At 39.8% G+C, this 19489-nt stretch overlaps 2 protein-coding genes across 4 annotated transcripts in view; both read left to right on the top strand.

Annotated features, from left to right (window-relative positions):
* Nucleotides 1–11079, top strand: part of pparab (peroxisome proliferator-activated receptor alpha b) — a 35815-nt gene extending 24736 nt beyond the window's left edge. For all 3 annotated transcript variants that reach the window (XM_034878113.1, XM_034878115.1, XM_034878114.1), the window contains exons 5-7: nucleotides 3249–3448; nucleotides 6722–7175; nucleotides 7410–11079. In XM_034878113.1, coding sequence (XP_034734004.1) covers nucleotides 3249–3448; nucleotides 6722–7175; nucleotides 7410–7654 — 899 coding nt within the window. In that variant the 3' untranslated portion in view covers nucleotides 7655–11079. The remainder of the gene's footprint in view (nucleotides 1–3248; nucleotides 3449–6721; nucleotides 7176–7409) is intronic.
* Nucleotides 11080–12414: 1335 nt separating this feature from the next.
* Nucleotides 12415–17329, top strand: yars2 (tyrosyl-tRNA synthetase 2, mitochondrial). Its single transcript, XM_034878112.1, has 5 exons — nucleotides 12415–13324; nucleotides 14673–14840; nucleotides 14963–15118; nucleotides 15370–15540; nucleotides 16940–17329. Exons 1-5 carry the CDS (start codon nucleotides 12537–12539, stop codon nucleotides 17097–17099), a joined length of 1443 nt encoding a protein of 480 aa, XP_034734003.1. The 5' UTR covers nucleotides 12415–12536; the 3' UTR covers nucleotides 17100–17329.
* The last annotated feature ends 2160 nt before the right edge of the window (nucleotides 17330–19489 follow it).

The raw sequence follows: 19489 nt of genomic DNA, 5'->3' as shown, positions 1-19489 counted from the left end.
GGATAACGCGTTACAAAAGTACCGCAGTTATAGTAATGTATTCCTTCTTGTTGTAACGCAGTAATACGCATTACAAATTCAATTTTGGCAGAGATGGCAAAAGTACTCACTTTCCGTACTTAAGTAGACAAATATTTAAAATGTACTCTGGTAAAAGTCGAAGTACTGATTAACCTTATTTACTCAACTAAAAGTAACAAAGTACAGGCTTGGAAATGTACTTAAAGTATAAAAGTAAAAGTAGCCTTGCGAATGACGACCAGCAGCCTCTGTGTCCCAACAGGTGACGGTCAGCAGTATATACGAGCCACTGACGGATAGAAACCGCTTGTTTTGTATCTAGCACCTCACCTCACAAGCTGCTGCCAAGTCAAACTTCCAGTGTTCTTTTGAAAGTAACTCAAAAGTAATGCAAAAGTAGTGTAATGCATTACAATTCTAAAGTGGACCGTACAGAGGAGAAAGTTACATTATTGTAATGACTTTGGCCACTCAATGTTGTTATTAAATTGTATTAGAGGGTTTTAGTTTTCTGGAGTATTTTATATCAGCAACATCTCTTTATTGCTGTTACAGCAGCAGCAACATCCATCCATCCATCTATACATCCATCCATCCATCTATCCATCTTCATCCAATTATCTGGTATCAGGTTGCGGAGGCAGGAGCTTCAACATGCTTTTTATTATCACACAACACAAAAGTGATATAAAGTTTCTTGAATCCAGCAACTTAATAATGTCTCAGATCTTATGTACTGACACAATGCGCTGCAATTATTACGTGTGTTGGCGGTTTTTGAGAAAATAAATACACTAACAAGTCTTACAGTGGTGTTGTGCCTAATAGCTGAAATGACTTAACAGAATGACAGACTGTCCACCTCCCACCTGTAGTCCCCTCCTTCCACCTTACACTAGATCTTAGGAAATTGACTTATGCTCAGCTTAACATCAGTCACTTCCTCTCATCTTAATTAGACTTGGCTCCTGCCCAGATGCCAACTGTGGAGCTTTACCAGCTTCAGATCATCCATCCACTTAGTGAGCAGTAATCTAATGGGCCCTCGTGCTGTCTGCTAGCTCGATATCCTTGCTCACTCCGTTGCGGTTGGCCTGGGTTTGTTTCAACAGTCGGCGGCACATTGGAAAACAGGGAAATCAGATCTCCTTTTAAGGCTTCATGGTCTCATAAATGCAGGTGGTAGGTGCACCTGAGTGTTGGGTTCTCAGAGAGCTAATGTGTGTGGAATCAGCTTGTGCACATTTAAATTGGTGAGGAGAGGTTCAAATCTGTTCACCTCTAATCTTATTAGTCAAACGGGATCAGGCCGTCTGAGAGATGCTGGCATCGTCTAATAGAAAACAACTCTTGTATAGTGTTGAAACACACCTCACACACACCTTGTAATGTGTAGTCCCCTTTTGTGTTTAGTCATATTTTTCTCATTGCTGTAATGCATTTCAAGGAAAATATTTATTTATTTATTTATTTATTTATTTGTGTGTGTGTGTTTTACACATGCAGGTGCTCTTCCCTCCATATATTTTTCCAGGGGTGGCCATGCTGAGGCCAGTACTCAATTTAGGGTGGCAACAACATGAGTTGTTCAGTCTTTCGTTGTGGCATACCAGCAGTTAAACTATGATGATTGCTTATGGCCCAAATGTGTGCATCTAAAATAAACTGCTCGGGGCCTTTTTGTTTATTGTTGTTTCTTCTTTTTCCAGTTAAGGTAAGGTAAGCTTTCGTTATTCATAAAAAATGTAAATCTCCTTTTAATTTCAATAACGTTGTTGGGCGGAATTTAGGCTTACATTGATGAATAAGTTTAGTTTAATGTTGTGAGGGGCTGCTGCACCTGTTGCATGATGATCCTTATGCAAGATTCACAACATTTATTTGAAGTGATTTTCTTGCGTAATTAATTTCTGTTGTTCATATTCACATAATAACCATTGCTGATTACTGTAAAGTTAAATATTCATACCATGAAGAAAAGAAGCACATTGCATTACAAACCCAACACTCTCCAACCTTGATACCTCCAGCTTCATTAAATTCGTCCTGTTTTGCAGCCAAAATAAATTGCACAAGTTAAGTTATGTCAGGGCAGGACTGAGGGTAAATTGGCAACCCGCAGACTTTACCTCAGGCCACTACCTGACTCTGCCAACTGTTGTTTTGTTTTTTTTGCACAGAGAACTCTTGGTGCTAATTTTGGATGTTTTTACTGCCAAGGTGAGAGAGGTGTGCATCTGTAAAACTAGTAAAGTGACTAGAGTAGTCAGGTGTTTTTGTCTTTGAAATAACCTTCAATGGCAAACTGGTCTGTGTCTTTGTGACTTTTTTTCTCACTGGATGATTGTTTTCATTAGAAATAGTGTGTCTAATGCTTGCATTTTGCTGTTTGCAGATGTAGTTGCTACTGTATTTCTTTTATGGACAGAATAAAAACATAATTTTTATAAAAGTAGAATTTAACTTAACTGACTTTGTAAATAAGGTGGGACTAATTGTATTATAGATAATGGTATTCTTTTACATTGACATTAAAAAATGAGACATTCACTGGTGGACATCTTTGGGCTCATCAAGTCTTTGATCGAGTGGATCTGGGGTGCGGGTCTAAAGCCAACTGGACTTTTGCTGAAGATGACATTTCGTTGTGAGAAATGTGAGATTCTCTTGTTTAGAATACTACAGAATACTGTCCTTAGATCTATAGATAGGGAAAAATAACTTTTTGGCACTGGATGTTAGGAAACATTGAGCACTTTCTACATTTTCAGTGGTGCTGTTTTAGGACAATTTGTTGCTACTGCTCCCCAATCTTTGTTTGGACAGATTTACATTTTTTTGGGATACATTTAATGTTTGTTTTTTTCTAAGCTGATATGTGTGCTTGGATTAATTTTAAGTAGCGGTGGTGTCTTTGTAGAGAATTTAAAAGAGGATTCCTCCAATGTCACATCTTTAATAAGTGATTATTGTGGTTTTTTGGAGCTCAAGCTATTTTACATTGTATTCAACTGGGTATGCTTTGAAGCACTCTTTGTCCTCTTTGTTCTTATACATTAGTTTTCTCTGTTTTATTGAAAAGCCTGTTTATAATCGTATTATTAAATCTAATATTTACATTGCATTTGTTTCATTTACTGCAAACATCTGTTATACTGACTTTACAGATTTGTACTGACACACATTCTGTAATCTTAGTCTGACTTCCTGTTTGCTTTGTTTCACAGCCATCCGTTTTGGTCGGATGCCCCAGTCAGAGAAGCTAAAGCTGAAGGCGGAGATGGTAACGGGGGACAGGGAGGTGGAGGACCCTCAGGTAGCCGACCAGAAGACGCTGGCCCGCCAGATTTATGAGGCCTTCCTCAAGAACTTCAACATGAACAAGGCCAAGGCTCGAACCATTCTCACCGGCAAAACCAGCACCCCTGTACGTTAATAAAGAGTAGTGGGTTGGTGAGTGAAAGATGTTGCGAGTGTGAATTGTGCGTTCGTGGCTCTTCTCAGTACCAGGATTTGCTCACAAGTCGAGGTCATGTTGTCTTGCAACTTTTAATTTATGTCTTCCCCATTGGAGTGATTTGAATCTCCTTCTGAGCACATTTAACATTTGTAATCAAACAAATGTCTCAATTTGACCTCACCTCAGAGTGCAGCCAGCCAATGACAGAAATAACTTGCTCAATCAGTAGTGCAAGCCAGCACACAAGCTGGACAAGGACACATCTGTATATGTCTAAAGAGCCAGTGTATGAGCCCCTCACTGTATGAGCCCCTCACTTCTACCCCCACTCCCTCCATGCCTGCACTCTTTTCATCACCCATTCCCAATCTCGTCAGAAAAATTGTCTTGCAGCCTTGTTCTTTTGATTTCTTTTCATCGGAAAAGGCGGGCCGACAAGGGGAGGGTCAGGGACTGCAGACCAGAGCTGTTGGGAATTTTAAGAGTGGATGTGTGTGTGAAATAGGTCAGGAACGACAGGTCTCAGTGCACATCCATGTTCAAACACAGACCTCCCTCACTGCTTCTAGAGTTTCTAGATGGATAAGTGTCCATTTGGAGTCCAGAAGGAGTCTGGAGTTTGCTGCCATTGGAAAGCAGTCAGTTAGCACATAGCCTATTGTTTGGTCCACCCCTTGATTTCTGTGTTAATTTATGGTGTAGACGCACTTCTATACATACTGTACTGTTTGCCGCAGCTTTGTGTACAAATTCTGACATGTTGCATAACTTTGATTTTGAGATTGTTTGTGATCAGAACAGTAGCCTGACATATAGTATGAAATAACACCTTTTTAATGTTGTATCTCACATTATTTTAACTTGAATAAATAGACCATTGTGGAAAACTGGATCCTCCATCATCAACTTATTTGGATCTGTAACTGAGCCAGGAATTTTCCGTCAGGTTTGACTCAATAGTCTGAACATTTCGGGGAACCGAGCTATAATCGTGTCACGGCTGGCTCTAATTTGTTACAGCAACGTTTAATTGTCTGACTTAGCTGGTATTGCTGTGGTATGATTCATCTTAAACAGTTTGTACAGTCTTGCATGGATGTCTTAAAAATCAGCTACAGAAATATCAAGCTGTTGCGGCTGCTCTGGTTTACAATGTACACTGGATATGGACATATGCTGACATTTATCTGGAAATGCAAGAGAGAGATTGCCTTTTACAAACTCTGACTGTTGTCACTAGGGCTGTAACTAGGGATTCTTTTCGTTATGGATTTTTCTGCCATTAGCTAATCCTCCAATTGAGTTACATTTGAAGGTTCAGAATAGTAAATCTTAACTGAGGAAGGCTATACATTGTTCTTAGTTTAGGTCATGCTAGCAGCGTGGCTCTTATGACAGCCATGTTGCTTCAGTTGGTCATTTGGGTTGGTCTACCACTTTGATCCAGACTAAAATGTCTTAACCACTGTACAACTGTCAATATTCTGCACACAAATGCATGGTCCCAGAAGATGAAGCCTACTTGGGTAGTCCTTTGATTTTACATCTAGCAGCATTATCGGATGAAATGTTAATAAAATGGTTTATAACCGAATACCTACGGCATTAAATACATTCCAGTCAACAACAGCTGTTTGTACAGCTACCTAGAGTTGCTAGCCTGGCTGTAGACTCTTCTGTTCTCTTCCAGTAGATGTAGACACCTTCTGGAGCATACACAACATTTTGAGAAGGCTAAATTGATCCAGTTTGCTTTCTCAAATGTGTTGCAGCGGTTAGTCAGGTCAAGTGTAGTGCTCTCAGTGTAGCACCCCAGGCTCTGCTTCCAATACAAACTGTATTAATATGTATAGAAAATGGGCTGTAAACCCCTTTGAGCATTCATAAGGTTGTCACTGCAGGGTCAAGGAGAGTAATACTGTCGTCATGGAAATCTCAAGAGTCAACTAGGGCTGTGTGCTTTGTATCTTTTCTCTACTTACTGAAGTACCTTTCCACTGGAGTACAAACGCCTGAGGTTATTGTGACAAATGCGGCTTTGTTTCTTCTGCAGAATCACATAGCATCAATCCAGGCAGTGAGCCCAAAAAGAAGTAAAGAACAGCCATTATACAAACTGAAGACCTACTGATTTACTGTATATAACGCGCATGCAGTTTCGAGGTAGCCTGATATCAAGATTATTATTTCATGAACAAAATATTTAAATTGCAGTATTAAGAAAATGTATATGTACAATGTTGTACCAGAAGAACATGTTTGTTATATTAACTTATTTATTGTTAATTATCTGTTACACGTTACGTGATGATCAAGTGTTTAAATGAGGTAGAAGTAGTACGACAAAATTAAACAACTGTGTCATGACCCTGATACCCTCCCCGACTACTCTAGCCCACATTTAGCTCCGCACTTACGAGTCAGAGATCTGATCTGATGTGCGGCAGCAGCTGTAGCTGCTCATCAAATGTTTTGTAATGTTTCTACTGTGGGAAGAGTGACACAGCTAAAAACAAATCAAGGGCATTACTGCTAGCATGAGCTTACACAGCTGCCTACCTTTTATATACAGGGATTCCTTCAGCAACATTATTGGGATTGTGTACATTTCAGTTATAAAAAGAAATTGCCAGCTGGGCTTTTTGAATTTGCCCTGGTAGGACCTCTTTGCTCTGACACTGTTTCCCTTTCAGGTTTAGCTTCTCCTTTCAGTATGGACTAAGGGTAAACACCACAGTCACTACCGTTTTTCATCTAGAGAGGTTTGCTGACTCAGCTTTTCCACATTTATGTCAGGTTTATTTATGTAATGGATGCCAAAATCACAGTACACACTGTACTGACTGTGTTGCATTTCACCTTTTGGGCGGCTGTGGTAGAGCAGTTGCCTGCCAATCGGAAGGTTGGTGGTCGATCCCTGACCCTGCAGTCCTATGTCAAAGTGTCCTTGGGCAAGACACTGCACCCCGAGTTGCTACTTATGCTGTGCATCGGAGTGTAAGTGTGTGAATGAGTGTTCACTATCTGATGAGCAGGTGGCACCTTGAACGGCAGCCTCGGACAGTGTGTAAATGTGTGTGAATGGTGGATGGTTCCTGTCCTGTTTAAATGCTTTGAGTAATCATTGAGACCAGCAAAGCACTATATAATAACCGTCCATTGGCATTTACCTTAAAACCCCATTTATAACCCTACTTTACAAATATAGCTCATAAGTTTGTCATTCGCCACTGTCTACAGCCTTTCGTCATCCATGACATGGAGACCCTACAGCTGGCAGAGCAGACGCTTGTGGCAAAGATGGTGGGCTCAGCAGGAACGCTAAAGGACAGGGAGGTAGAAGTACGGATTTTCCACGTCTGCCAGTGCACGTCGGTGGAAACCGTGACCGAGCTCACAGAGTTCGCAAAGTCCGTCCCCGGGTTCTCGAGCCTGGACCTCAATGATCAGGTGACTCTTTTGAAATATGGCGTGTACGAGGCCCTTTTTGCCATGCTTGCCTCCAGTATGAACAAGGATGGGCTTCTTGTAGCGTACGGCTCTGGCTTCATCACCCGGGAGTTCCTCAAGAGCCTGCGGCGTCCAGTCAGCGATATGATGGAGCCAAAGTTCCAGTTTGCAATGAAGTTCAACGCACTGGAACTGGATGACAGTGACCTGGCCCTGTTTGTTGCTGCTATCATCTGCTGTGGAGGTGAGGATGCAGGAAAAAAAATTGTTTATAATCAAACTATTAATTTGTACTGTGGTATATTATTATTGTATTTCTCCTTTAACTCTTTGAGAAAGTTTAGTCAATCTCACCATATAAAAAAATGCTTCCATATTACACGATTACTGAAATTGTGAAGGCATTCTGGTACTATCTTGCTATAGAATATTTTTTAAGAAATCTCACTGAAGTTTATTTTTCCTCCTCTGTGATTAGACCGCCCAGGCCTGGTGAATGTGGCGCACATTGAGCGAATGCAGGAGAGCATTGTGCAGGTTCTGCAGCTCCACCTGCTGGCCAATCACCCCGACGACACGTTCCTCTTCCCCAAGCTACTGCAAAAACTGGCTGACCTTCGGCAGCTAGTCACAGAGCATGCACAATTGGTGCAGGAGATCAAAAAGACAGAGGATACCTCACTGCACCCACTCCTGCAAGAGATCTACAGAGACATGTACTGAGGGTTGTAGAGGAATAACCAGGAAAAGCACTCTACAAATCCTCTCCTTTTTGCAGGGGCAGAAGAAGAAGAATCCTCCTTAAGCTAGGTTGAACCACTTAATGAGTTAGTTTTGGCATCTGGTCCGCACAGGAGGTCCCGTTAAGGTTCTGGGAAGAGGCTGATGTTTTCTTGGCTTGACACAGTGCTCTCCAATCCATTATGTGGACCTTTATTGGCAAAAAAAAGTAATGTGTGCAAAAACGTTATGTACACAGCTGATTGAGCTCCTATCTAGATACCAGTGTATGCGATCTCTGACCAAACATGTAATGCTAATTTGATGTAGTTGAGGTTATCGCCATGGTTATTCCTATCCTGACCCTTAACAAGCCCTAAAATGAGGAAAAAAAGTGAACTTGATAGTCACCACTCCAGCAGTTTGCATGAAAGTAGCTTTTTATGCTGATGTCAAAGAACAACAAGCCATATACCTTCACAGCTAACAATGCACATATGACTTCAGTGGGCAGCAACATCAAGACAGTAGTAATACAGTTTCCACTGCCTAATTGGCTGTCAATAACGGGTGGTGATGGTTATCCAAGCACCAGCCTCCCAAGCATGTTCCTTCCCCGTTTGTATTCTCAGAGACAACTGTGGTGCTACCAGGCTCCTGAATATAAACATTTAAGTTTACTGTAAGTCTTCTAAGCCATACTGTGTGTTTCATAATACTGGAAATGATTTATGTCTCTTTCTCAAGTCTTTCATTGAGTTGTCAAGGTCATCCAGTCTTTTTCAAACACGTTTTTGAGTTTGCTAACCTTGGTTAGGAGGAGCTGTGCCCAGTCAGTTGTTTCCTCATCTGACGTTATTTGTTTGATTGCGGCACAGCGCTCACTTTTCTTTGTTTTGGCTCGGGTTTCACAGGAAAAACCAGAAATAGACATGCAGATAGGCAACTATGTTTTAAGTAGACAAATCCGGATCTTTAGTTAAGTATATTGTCATTTGGAGGCCCAACATCAAGGACAGAGGTGTGCAGGAGCGTTCAGCTCAGTCCAACAACAACTTCTTTTGAATTCTTTTCTCTTCCACTTCAGTAAGGCATGGCAAAATTGTACACTGCGCAAAAAGAATCTGGAGATATCCTTTTTTTTTTATTCCTGCAAAATATGGATCATATTTGGCACATATCTGGAGATTTTTTATATGCTTTATGCCACGTCAAATACTTAGCCAAAATTGCTTCATGCAGTATACTGTGTGTGTTGCATACACATTGAATAAACACTTTTGGTCACTGAAGCATATATAGTGTATAGATATAACACTAGATGATATTTCAACATTGATATTTAAGTGATATGAATTATATACAGAGCAAGTATGAATTGTTGTGCACCGTGTCTGGGGCAATACTAAGTCAGTATTTGTTGTATGGTAAAATACAATGTCCAGGAACATCATGTCAAAATATCTGAATCTGACCTCATGGCAAATATAAAGATACAGTATTTGAACTAATTCAGATATCTTCATATTTGTAATTTTCTAAAATTTATACTGGACCGCTGTTAAATGCCTTTTTTTTTTTTGTTTTTTTTAAACACATGCACAGACATTTGGCACTCCAACCATTTTTGTGTTCTGGTATTCAAGGGCTAACACCAAGATAAACCTTGCAACCTTGCATTGCAACCTTAATACAAGCAGACTTAAAGCGTATTAGCCAGGAATCAATTCATCTGTTTCTTAATTTCTCATTTGTTGAATGCCTGTCCCTCCAAAATACTTCAGTCATTATTTTTTATCATCAGAGTTTCTCATCATCAGAAGCTTGCCATTTTGGGTGAACAGAGTTCTGTTTTGCTCTTGTAGTTTCTCTAAAATTGACTGGTCATTTTTGGCAAGAATCAAAAGACAAAAGTCAAACACAAGCATGTGGCCATCTGCACTTATTGATTATCTGAGTAAGATAAGGCCCGTTAGACTTTTTAAAAAGCTAAAAGATGAGACTTTTGTAACGATAAGACAAGTGTCTGATGATGGATGAAGATCCTCTATCGTGACGATAATGGTGCATGTGAAGAGACCACTTCCCTCTTTTGTTGCCATACTGCCTTTTGAAAATGAACATGCTACACAGAAGACCTACACTATGGGAAAGTATTAAGGAATTGGTGAAAATGTGCATGGCCGATAGTTTGGATATTATATGTAAATCTGTGACAGAATGCTCCCCCTTATTTCCTTATCCAACCAAAATTTCCTAAAATCATCATGAATTTGTTTCAATTCAACATATGAAATGGACCTTGTGTTTATAATTACATACCATTGTATGTAACAGGGTGGGCTGTACATAGCTGAAATTATCTTCGTCCCGACTTTTAACTAATTAAATATATATAAGGTATAATGATGATCAACTTTTGTATTGTTTGGTAAATACTGTAAAATGTTTGAAATTATACAGTAAATGTAGTTAGTTCTCTATGTTATTTTTCTTAAATGCCACATACTTGTGTTTCATTTGAATTGGATCATATTTTTATACTAAAGTATATATGTATGACTAAATCTGATAATTCTGTATTTGAAATGGCAGGATTGAAGAATGCAGTGTAAATAGATTTATGTGTAACAGGGCGACTGGTAATCTGAATATCTAAAGATCTGAATCCCATTGGGGACATTCCTTTTTTTAATTGCTATTTTTAGATAGAGAACCATCAATGCTGCAACGTGCAACTGTAACGTTTCAACTGTATTTCAATTATTTGTTAAATTAAGCTCTTGTGATTTAAAGTGAATATGTGGGCTGTACAGGGCTCACAACCTTGGGTAGTTGATTAAAACTTGACTTTATCATTTGAAAAATCAAGCTAGCACTGTAAAACAATATTGATCTCCTCTTTTTATACTCTGTTCTCAGGTTGCATATTTAAAAACATGGGGTAATATATGCACAGAATGTCATTATCAGAAATCATCCATAGTTGCCTCTTGTTGCTCAACAAACCAACATGTTTTGGTTTTTGATACATCCCATCTCTGTTGATAAAATTGAAAACCATAATGCACTTGTAGTTTGATTCACATCACATGCTATTACAGTTGAGAAGATGCAGTGATGAAAAAGCAGTGTGCTGTTTTATAATCCTGTTTTTGTCATGCTTTATGTCTGACGTTCCTCTCCTCACTCGCTGCTAGATTGTACTAACTCACCAAACATTTATTATGCCATGAATAGATTACTGACCTTCAAGTTGCTTATACTTACTTATCATATCTTCTCACTGAATGTCGATCCCACTTGCAGAATTCATTTAACACATCTTGGTTTTTTCCACCGGTGAGTTACAGTACAATTCAGGATTAACCTCAAACTATCTGTGCCTTAGCGTGAACCCATGCCATAAAGCATTAGAGATTCAGAAACCTAACTTGTAAACACACACTTTTAGACAATATGGCCACACAGACAGAAAATTATGTCACAGCAGATTTGGGAAACCTATGTACAGCAAAAGGCTCAGACATGCTATTGAAGCTTCATTTTACGGTACAGAACAGTAAGGATTTGGGAAAAGTACACTTAAACACAAAATTGTTGAAACACTAGAGCCCTAGAGGAGAAGTCGTGTACATTTGTGAGGTCTGTTAACCCTTTGGAATGTCTGTTTTGCATTTAATTGACAAGGGACTTTAAACTTATATCAGGGAAACCTAGTCTTCCTTTGTTGAACTAGCTCAGGATGTAGAAAGATACTGTTCCTCCTTCTCTATCTCCTTTTTTTTTATAAAAGGAGTGTATAGTGCTCTGCCTTACAGAACGCAAACACCACTAGCAATATTGATTAAAACTGATATGACCATTATTTTTATTTCCCAAAATTGACAGGAAAATGTTACCAGGGGGCAGCAGCCAAAAAAAATAGGTTTGGTTTTTCATGGAGTTTGTTTTTTTTGGCTATAGTGTCATGCAAAAAGACTATGTTGACAGTCTTTGGATGTGTAATGTGTACTGTGGCTTGATAACAATGCTGTTAATGTTTGATGAATGTATATCTAGTCATTTAAACAATGCAACAAGTTGATGTTAAATGGATTTCAAAATAAAATCATTTTAAATCTACTACATTTTGCATTTTGTAAGTCGGAATTTAAATGGACAGTAATAGAGTTAATGTAACTCCTGCACCCTCTTTTCCTCTAATACCTAACCGAGGTTTTGCTTTGCAGATAAAAATGTGTAGAGACATATCAGGCTGTAACTCTGGGCTGGTCAACTAGACCTGATGCAAGTTTGCCATCTATTGGTGTACAGTCAAACATGCAACTAGGCTCAAAGTACAGTATGTTGCTTTTGTGCAATTGAGTGAACAATTTCAAGTGACCAAGTAAGTAAGGTCACATACAGCATTTAAGCATACCCCCAAAAGGTTCATGTGTGTATGGTTTGGGGTTATGTTAATGAATACATCAATGATAAGGGCTATGCCATAACTAAATTACAATATCTGCTGAACCAAAAAATGACCAGGTCCAACACTATTTATTTAGTTTATACTTTTTATTGATCATCAGTGTGGAAATTACAATTTATTATTATCTAGTCCTTTGACATGATTTTAAGGTGACAGTAGCCTACATAAGGTGACAGTAGCCTATATAATGTATGCCTGGAGCTTCTATGGCCCCTGGAGACCTGGAGTACCTGGACAGGAGGTCTACAGCACCGTGGAGTCTGGTAACCCGAGACTACAGGACAGTTGGCGCTTCGCCCGGCTGTTGATTAACCGTGCTTGGGAACCAGTACACTAGAGGCGCTACACTCCCAACAAATTGGTGATTCTCAACTCCTCCTTCTTCGTGTGTTCTTGACACAGTCCAACATGGCTGCGTCCATGGCGAGGACCTGCCGTTATTTATTGCGGCATGGGTCTTGTATTCTGCCTAGGCGAACAAACGTGTGTTTTCAACTCAGGTCTGAATTCCACTGTTCGTCACCTGCACAGAACGGACTTCTGTTGTCTCTAAATAAACGCGGTATTCTGAAGGACTCTTTCCCAGAAGACGCAGCGCAGGACCAGCTTCCTCGGTTGCTCAAGTCCGGCGCTCAGACTGTGTACTGCGGCTTTGACCCCACGGCCGACAGCCTCCACGTGGGCAACTTGCTCGCTATCATCGGTCTGTTGCACTTCCGAAGCGCCGGGCACCATGTCCTCGCTGTGCTCGGAGGGGCCACGGCACAAATTGGAGACCCGAGCGGGAAAACGAGCGAGAGGGAGCGGTTGTCCGCAGACGCGGTCGAGGCGAACACACGCAGCATCCGCGAGAGCATTCACAGGATTTTCACCAACCACGAACTGCACTTTCACGACAGTTCTAGGAAGATGGGCACCGTGACTCTACTGAACAACCTGAGCTGGTACAAGGACTGTGGCGTGGTGGACTTTCTGTCGGAGGCGGGAAGGCACTTCAGGATGGGCACCATGCTCAGCCGCCACAGCGTGCAGTCCAGGCTGAAGGGCGCAGACGGAATGAGCCTGACAGAGTTCACCTACCAGGTGTTCCAAGCTTACGACTTCCACCACCTGAACCAAATATACGGCTGCAGGATTCAGCTCGGGGGCACCGACCAGCTGGGGAATTTGATGTCTGGCCATGAGTACATTCACAAGTAAATGTCCATCCTACTTATAACAGTACGAAAGGTTAGGGCTGGGCAATATATTGATACTATATCGATATCGTGATATGAGACTAGATATCGTCTTTGGTTTTGGATATTGTAATATCGTGATATGACATAAGTGTTGGCTTTTCCTGGTTTTAAAGGCTGGATTACAGTAAATTGGTGTGATTTTTCTGAACTCACCAGACTAGTCTAGCTTTTCTATTTGCCTTTTCTCCACTTAGTCATTACATTCACATTACTGAAGATAATTTATCTTAAATCTAAGTGTGAAGATATTTTGTCAAAGCATCAGCTTGTCAACACTACCATATCGCCGCGATATCAATATTGAGGTATTTGATTAAGAATATCCTGATATCTGATTTTCTCCATGCTGCACAGCCCTACAACAGGTCACAAAGGCAACATCTCTTGTTTGTTATGGCCAGAGAGTGTTCTTCCAAACCTTGTTTAAAAATGCTGTACATTTAGGATTATTGATCCTTGGTAACTGTATACACCTCAACATATGTGACTGGTCTTGTGTAAATTGTTAGGAGTGACGCTTCAATTGTGCATACTTACCAAGCTACCAAGCTGTTATTATTCTCAGTAAAACACATTAACGATTACAAATGTTTAGATTGATTGATTCTTTGAGGACATTTGCCAAATTATAGCCACCAATGTGACACTGTCTTAGTGACTAAACATGAACATCTTCAGAAAATCTCTTTAATCGCATGTTTTAGCTAAGTGTAGTTATCAAACTGGAGGTGATCTTCTGTCAATCAGCAAAAGCGTACAAGATTTATCTTCTACCACCTGTACCACATGAAAAGCTGCCAAATTCAGCTTTGCAGGCACAGACCAACAGGGTGATTTGATGTAGGACTAGGAGTTAAAAAAAAAAGTCCTTCATGACTGTATTATATCACCATATTTTATATCCATATATACTGCAAATGTATTCACAATAAATAATCATATGAATGTTTACTACACTGAACCGTGCTCCGCTATTATGCAGATTATACAACACTTCACACATGTCAAACAAGAACTCCAGTATTTTCAAGTTTTAATATTAATACACTCTTTTTCATTTATTTATTTATTTATTTTAAGATCATTAAAAATAGTTTAAAAAACAAGACATGGAACAATAAACAAATTTGATTAAATCATCCCAATTAGATTCCACGTTGAATTATTGCCCCGCTACCATGTGATTAAGCTTGCAAAAAAGGCACTTGCAGTTCACCAATGTGCACCATTCCACTGGTACATTTTTAAATACCTACACCAGACATGCAGAACATGAAGTTAATGAATTCGGATTCTTCTGCAGAGTGAGCGGTGAGGAGGTCTACGGCCTCACCATCCCGTTGGTGACCAGCTCTGTGGGGGACAAGCTGGGGAAGACGGCCGGCAACGCAGTGTGGCTCAACAGAGAAAAGACGTCTCCCTTTGAACTTTACCAGTTCTTTCTCAGGCAGCGTGACGCCAGTGTGGAAGGGTAGGTGAAGAAAAAGTATTTTCCCATATAAATGGACAGTGGAAGACTTGAAAGCATCTCATATGTAGTTATTCTGTGCACTGGAACAGGAGGCTGATGCTTGTTGTGCGGTCTTTTCCCAGGTACCTGAGGCTGTTCACCTTCCTGCCTCTGGCGGAGGTGGAGAGGCTGATGGAGCAGCAGAGAGAGGATCCAGGGAAACGCCTCGCGCATAAACGGCTGGCCGCAGAGGTGACAAAACTGGTGCATGGAAAGGAGGGCCTCGAGAGTGCTAAAAGGTCAGAACACGCTGCATGTGTTTGTGTTACATGTGATTTTTAATGCTCTTTTACTCAATATAATTAATGTTTTCTAAATGTTTCAGACGTTTAATTCATTTTGTTGGAGAAGAAATGAGTGTAATTGAGAAAAGAACTCCACTAGGGTCACTGTTCTGTAGCTGCCCATGCCAGCTGCTCTGACGTCCTTGCAGAGGGGATAATCTATCTATTCACACAAGAAAATTAATAATTAAATATTATTGTTGCAGATGTACCAACGCACTGTATCACAGCAGCGTGGAGGCCTTGGAGGAAATGAGTGACGAGGAGCTTCAGGAGCTGTTCAGGGAGGCTCCCTTCCATGAGCTGCTGTTGGAGCCGGGTACCACTGTGATAGACGCTTGTCGCTGTATCAGCGCCATCCCAGAGGGACCCAGAGGGTAGGTACTCTCGTGCAATCCTCAGTCCAAAGGATTAACTTCTACCTTCAATAATAACCGGCTAACGTTGTCTGGAAGCTTAAGAATATGCTGTTCAAAACTTTTTCTTTTTTTTTTTGAAAAATTTGCAGCTTTCAACAAAACCCTGTAATTTGTGAATTCAGCCAAACGTTTTGGATTTGCTACCACTCTGATTTGTGGGTCCTGACTAGATTCTTCTTCCCGGGTAGACATTACCAATAGAAATTAAACTACATCAACACAGAGTGCTTATATGCTGCAGGGTCAGTCCTCCACATTACAAAAACATGTTATCTTCCTTACTTTTAGCAAAAACTGTCGACAGAATGGTCTGTGCACTTTCAAGCATAAATGAGTCACTGTGTCAGGAAACAAATGTTGCCGTTGGAATACCTTTCAGTTGCAAGGTATCTGAGCAGCAGCATAAATCTAAACACCTGGGCACAATATCCATATGTGACCATATCCATAACATATCCATATCTGTCTCATGCATTGCTAAACCCTTCTCCATAGCGCATTTTACATAAGAAGAGCAAACTATAATACTACATAAATATGTAGAGCACAGACACGGTTTTATAGGCAAAACACAATAAAGTCGCTGCTTCCTAAAACAGGAAGGAAAGCTGGCAAATAAAAGCCAACACTGTAAATGCGTATATCACAACTCTTATTAATATCACATTCCCATCAGTCAGGCACAAGATCTGACCATAATTACACTTGTGCTTTCCATAAACTCTTGTTGGTTTAGACTATTATTTCAGTTGCAGCCCTCGCAGTGGGAAGTCATCATGAGAGCAAATAAAAAATATAAAAGCATAACTCAAACCGATGTGTGGCATTGGCAACCCACAGTTTAAGTAGCCGACAACCTATACGTAATCCGGTAGGCTAAACTCACTCAGCCAACATTTGAATATGTTATTATATTTACTAATTTAATAGTAAAATCACCATAGAGTTGAGCACTCACTATTTTGGTTTCACAGGATCGTGTTTTTGAAAATTAAACAAAGAAAACCTACTATGGTACAAACTGATAATTTGCTCAATATGAGCACTTTTTAAATGACCTTTTAAGCAGTCAGCAGACTAGTTACTTAAGACATTTGTTGTCTTGTGGGAGAACATGTGCACTGTAAAATCTGTCAGATATGTGATATGCTGCAGTTTTGTTTTTGGTTGGAATTATCATTTACATCCATACTTTAGTTAGATTGTAGGCTTTAGAATACAGAATGTGTAAAGCTGTTTGACAATTAGGTAACTTTGCATGATGAAAATGTGTATAAAAGGTGATATCTTGACTATTCCAGACAGATAATGTAGCACAAAGCCTGTACTAACTGACTGTAAAAACATTTGTGTGCAGGTATCAACTGGTTTTGGAGGGAGCTGTGTGGATCAACCACAGGCGGACTGACAATCCAGAGCAAGTACTGATCCCCAAACTCCATATTCTATCGAATGGACTTACCTTGTTCAGAGTGGGCAAAAGGAACTTTTACATCATCAAGTGGCTCGGTCTCTGAGGCTGTCTGCTCTCACAAGGGACCAGTCTGACCAGTGATCCATGATGGACTGACTGGGAAGGTAGGCAACTACACCTTTGCAGGATCAGTGAGGAGAGGTGGATGGACTGATATTTTGGAACATACTGGGTTTTTGGTTTTTAAATCGCCTGTGGTTGTCATATAGATATGTATATGTACAGATGTGAAGTTTATCTATAGTTATGGTATTAAAAGGTCTTTGACATAAAGACTGTAGCCTGCTGACTTTGTACTGCTGCGGAGAGCTTTGAAAGTGAACAGTAGAGGGCAGCATTGTCCCAGTCATCAGGGTGGGGCTGCAGGCACAGCTGCACCACATACCCTGCGGTGACCCCGTAGCTAAATACTTGCCCACAGTAAAATGCAATTGCATCATTTTTTTGCAAAAAGGTGATAGTTCTTTTTTTAATCAAATTATGGGATTTTGATGTGAACATGAGGTCAACATCTGTCCTAATGCGGCTGTTGGTTCTGTTTTAGTGGTGAAAGGTGTAAACTGTAACAGAAAGAAAAGAATGAGGTTTTGGATACATTTGAAAATAAAGTAATCTTGCTTATATAATTTTTTAGATTCCATAATTTTGATATTTTCAGTAGTAAAATAGATTTTAGTTTTTTTATTTATAGTTAGTTTATTTATTAAGATTGGCATTAGATTTGTTCATACAGTAAAACGTTTTTACTGTAGATTAAAATCAAGGGCCTTCGGCGGTCATCGTTTGTTTCTTTTTGTATTTGTAGACTTCTGTATGTGGAGATGTGCGTGGCTCTATATTCCTAGTACATCTGTTCTTTTTTTTTTCTCCTGGGGCCGGTGGTCATGAGGATGGGGTCTGGTGTGTGCCGACCTCAACTCACCCCTCTCAACTTTAGAGGTGGAAACACGATGTCTTAGGATACACCTTTACTTTATATTTTGACCATCGTTGGATAGATTTGACATAGATGGTGTTTACCTACTGCAACAGAGGGCCCGCACCTTAAAGCTTTAGTCGATGTCTTTCCAGAAATGTAACTTATTTTAAGGTGGAATATTAATGATATATAATAATATTTAATTTAGAAGCACTTAAAATAAAAAATAAAAAAAAGTTATTGTCAACTGCCTTCAGAACCTTTTTTTTTTTTTAATCTTACTGCATATTTTTTTGGCGGACATTTCATTTTGCTGCGTACACTAACGATCACCGTGGTCGGAGCCATTATGTTTTCAAGTTGTCCATCTTCACAAGATCTCAGGAACATCTTGGGAACGTGTTTTCAAATTTGGCACAAACGTCCACTTGGACTTGAAGAGGATCTGATTAGATTTTTGGGGGTTAAAGGTCAGTGTCACTGTGACCTCACAAAACACTTTTTTTGACGTAACTCAAGAATTCATTGGATAATTATGACAACAGTTCACATACGTATCTAATAGGAAAAAATGAAGTGATGACATTTACATGCAAAGGTCAACTACACAGTGACATCATAATGTCCTGCAAAAACACTTTTCTGGCCGTTATTCAACACCATAACTCAGGAACAGGAGGAGACGTGGTGTCGGATACTGCATTGGTGACTCTAATCTTGGGTGCTCACCTTGAAACTGGCGATCGTATGGATCTTCTGTGCTGTCTGCTCTAAGATTTTTGTGAAGCATCCACATTTTAGAATTCGTAGCTTCTTTGCAGCAGCATCCATATCTTAAGCATTGTCCACTCGTGCTTACAACTTTGTGTCCCGTTCCTCTGGTAGTCCACCACAGCTCATTGTTTTTTACTGATATTGAGCCTCAGGTCAGTGCACCACGTGCATTACTTTAAAGTCTTTATTTGTTATATTAAATGAGTCCAAACAGACATAGATGCACACTCCTATTTGACTGGTTTGTGGTGTTTTTAAAAAGAAGGTAGTTAATTAGGTCAATTCAAAACAAAGAATTGAAATGTCTTAAACTACACAGAAATTTGAATGTAGTTTTTTAAATTACATTATACATGCCTACCAGATAATGTTAACATTTTAGCCATAATTGTATTTTCTTCATAGCTCAATTAAAAAAACACTAAAAAAAATTCTTGTTAGACTAATGTTAACTAATGTAATGTTAATTTCTAATAGGAATTTGTCACACAATACTCAAAGTAGTGTTTTGTTAAAACAGCTTACAGCACATGCCAACAGTTGCTATTTTAATGTTAACGTTTTTAGTGCCAAAGTAGTCTTAAATCTGAAGAAAAACTTGGATTTGGTGTTATATACAGAATGGATGTTGCAAGCCTGCTGCAACTAGTTGGTCCACCTTAAGAAAAGTGGGCGGGTTTAAGCGCTTTGACCAATGAACGGTCTTCTTTGCATTTAAATAGCTGTGTGTGTCGATCGTC

This window comes from Etheostoma cragini, chromosome 8, assembly GCF_013103735.1.
Source record: "Etheostoma cragini isolate CJK2018 chromosome 8, CSU_Ecrag_1.0, whole genome shotgun sequence".
NCBI classification, from domain to species: domain Eukaryota; kingdom Metazoa; phylum Chordata; class Actinopteri; order Perciformes; family Percidae; genus Etheostoma; species Etheostoma cragini.
The sequence above is the reverse complement of the archived record's forward strand: the minus strand, read 5'-3'. Positions and strand labels throughout refer to the sequence as shown.